Source organism: Solanum tuberosum, unplaced genomic scaffold (assembly GCF_000226075.1).
Source record: "Solanum tuberosum cultivar DM 1-3 516 R44 unplaced genomic scaffold, SolTub_3.0 scf00281, whole genome shotgun sequence".
NCBI classification, from domain to species: domain Eukaryota; kingdom Viridiplantae; phylum Streptophyta; class Magnoliopsida; order Solanales; family Solanaceae; genus Solanum; species Solanum tuberosum.
Genome location: NW_006239206.1, coordinates 363,507 through 365,385, shown reverse-complemented (window position 1 = coordinate 365,385; position 1,879 = coordinate 363,507). Strand labels below are relative to the sequence as shown.

At 36.6% G+C, this 1,879-nt stretch overlaps 1 protein-coding gene across 1 annotated transcript; it reads left to right on the top strand.

Moving 5' to 3' along the window:
- The first annotated feature begins 9 nt into the window (after positions 1 to 9).
- LOC102605338 (ethylene-responsive transcription factor ERF027-like) lies at positions 10 to 1,472 on the top strand. The gene is made up of 2 exons (XM_006358802.2): positions 10 to 653; positions 969 to 1,472. Exons 1-2 carry the CDS (start codon positions 53 to 55, stop codon positions 1,172 to 1,174), a joined length of 807 nt encoding a protein of 268 aa, XP_006358864.2. The 5' UTR covers positions 10 to 52; the 3' UTR covers positions 1,175 to 1,472.
- The last annotated feature ends 407 nt before the right edge of the window (positions 1,473 to 1,879 follow it).

Below are 1,879 nucleotides of genomic sequence, written 5' to 3'. Positions count from 1 at the left end.
CAAAATAGAAATCTACATATACATACAAAACAAAACACACACATATATATATATGGCTGACTCTCAAAATTCTACCAAGTCCAACCAAGTAATTCAACCTCCTCATCAATCTAGTGAAAGTACTAAAACACCCTTCAACCCTACCCCTCCTCCACCAATACCACCGCCACCGGCACCGCCGCCACCCCCAGAGACACACATTCAAACAACCAATACATTATTATCAAAATTCGAAAACACAAATTCAACTCCAAAAACAGTTCAACTACCAAATATTATCCCAGCTACAATCATGAGTTCCACCTCATCGGGCAGTTCGGGATCTCCGAGCCGCCCGATAGGGGGAAAACACGCAGTATTCCGCGGAATACGATGTAGGAGTGGGAAATGGGTGTCCGAAATTCGAGAGCCACGTAAGACTACGAGAATATGGTTAGGTACTTACCCTACACCCGAAATGGCTGCTGCTGCATACGACGTCGCTGCAATGGCTTTAAAAGGAAACGACGCCGTAATTAACTTTCCTGGTAATATTAATTCGTATCCTTCACTTCCTCCTTCACCCGCCGCGGCGGATATACGAAAAGCTGCCGCCACCGCCGCCGCCCTGATGAAGATTGAAACCGGAGAAACCACCTCGGGAACTCAACCAGGTAAATATATTCACCTTTTTTGTGATACATTCATCTGAATTCAGTATTTTTAATACAAAAATGCATATAGACTTAAATTTATATATATTGACAATGTAAACAATTTTTACACTATCAATATGAATTCGAAAAGGATATATATAAAGATAGCCTTATATAAATGATTCTTAAAAATTCTAACACTAAAATTTAAATTCTGAATTCGTCTCTGAAACTGAATTCAGTATTTCAAAAGTAGAATGATTGTAGTATTGAAGAATCATGAAAATTCAACAGTACAGTTTAAATTTTGAATCTGTCTCTTTTCTGTATCAGGTACGGATGATCATCAATCGTCGGGGAGTGTGCATATGATGGAAACTAGGGATCATGAATACATTGATGAAGAAGCATTATTTGATATGCCTAATTTGCTAGTTGACATGGCGGAGGCAATGATGGTGAGCCCTCCAAGAATGAGCTCGCCGCGGTCCGATGATTCACCGGGACATTCTGATGCAGAAAATCTATGGAGCTATTAAAACAAATGAATCCATGGAATTTAATTTCTTTCTTATAACTCAATTGAGATCCCACCACGTACATTGAGAGAGGCATGGTTTATACATGTATGCTGAAGTTTTTTCAGTGTGAAAATGGGAATTATTTTGGATGAGATAAAGTTTGGTAAAAATTTAAGAAGGGTTAATTAATCTAGGGTTTTTTGTTTGTCAGGAGTAAATGGAGTAGTTTTTGTACTCCATATATATAATTCTTTGCATTTGAGAAAATCTAAAGATCGCAAGTTGTTTTGAAATAGTCATCGATATTTTCAGCTTAGTCTTTCACTCTTGTATCAAAATTCAGAAACAATCTTTCTACCTATAAAAGTATAAGTAAGGTTTGTATTTCCTGTCAGACCAGACCTCACTTGTGAAATCATACCGAATATGTTATTATCATCTACGTCCGTTAATTTCTTGTTGGTGATGTGAGCTTTTTTTGTTCCATTATAAAATAAAATTTAAAAAATATGAAAAAAAGATCCTATAGATTAAAAGGGTACTATATTATTATATTAAGATATGGCAAATAGGGTTTTGGTCAACTTTTTGAACGAGGAATGAAAAAAGCCTCTGAAATGATAGTGCTTGTAAAGTCTTTCCCCAATTGTCTTTTCTTCCTTCACTTTCTTCCTTTTGTGTTTTCTTCTTTTGGTGTTTTTCTTCTTCTTTGAGGGGGTTGGG

Coding starts and splice junctions, on each gene's coding strand:
- LOC102605338 (XM_006358802.2), top strand. CDS start 53: ATGGCTGACTCTCAAAATTCTACCAAGTCCAACCAAGTAATTCAACCT. Junction 654..968: donor CACCTCGGGAACTCAACCAG/GTAAATATATTC, acceptor TTTCTGTATCAG/GTACGGATGATCATCAATCG.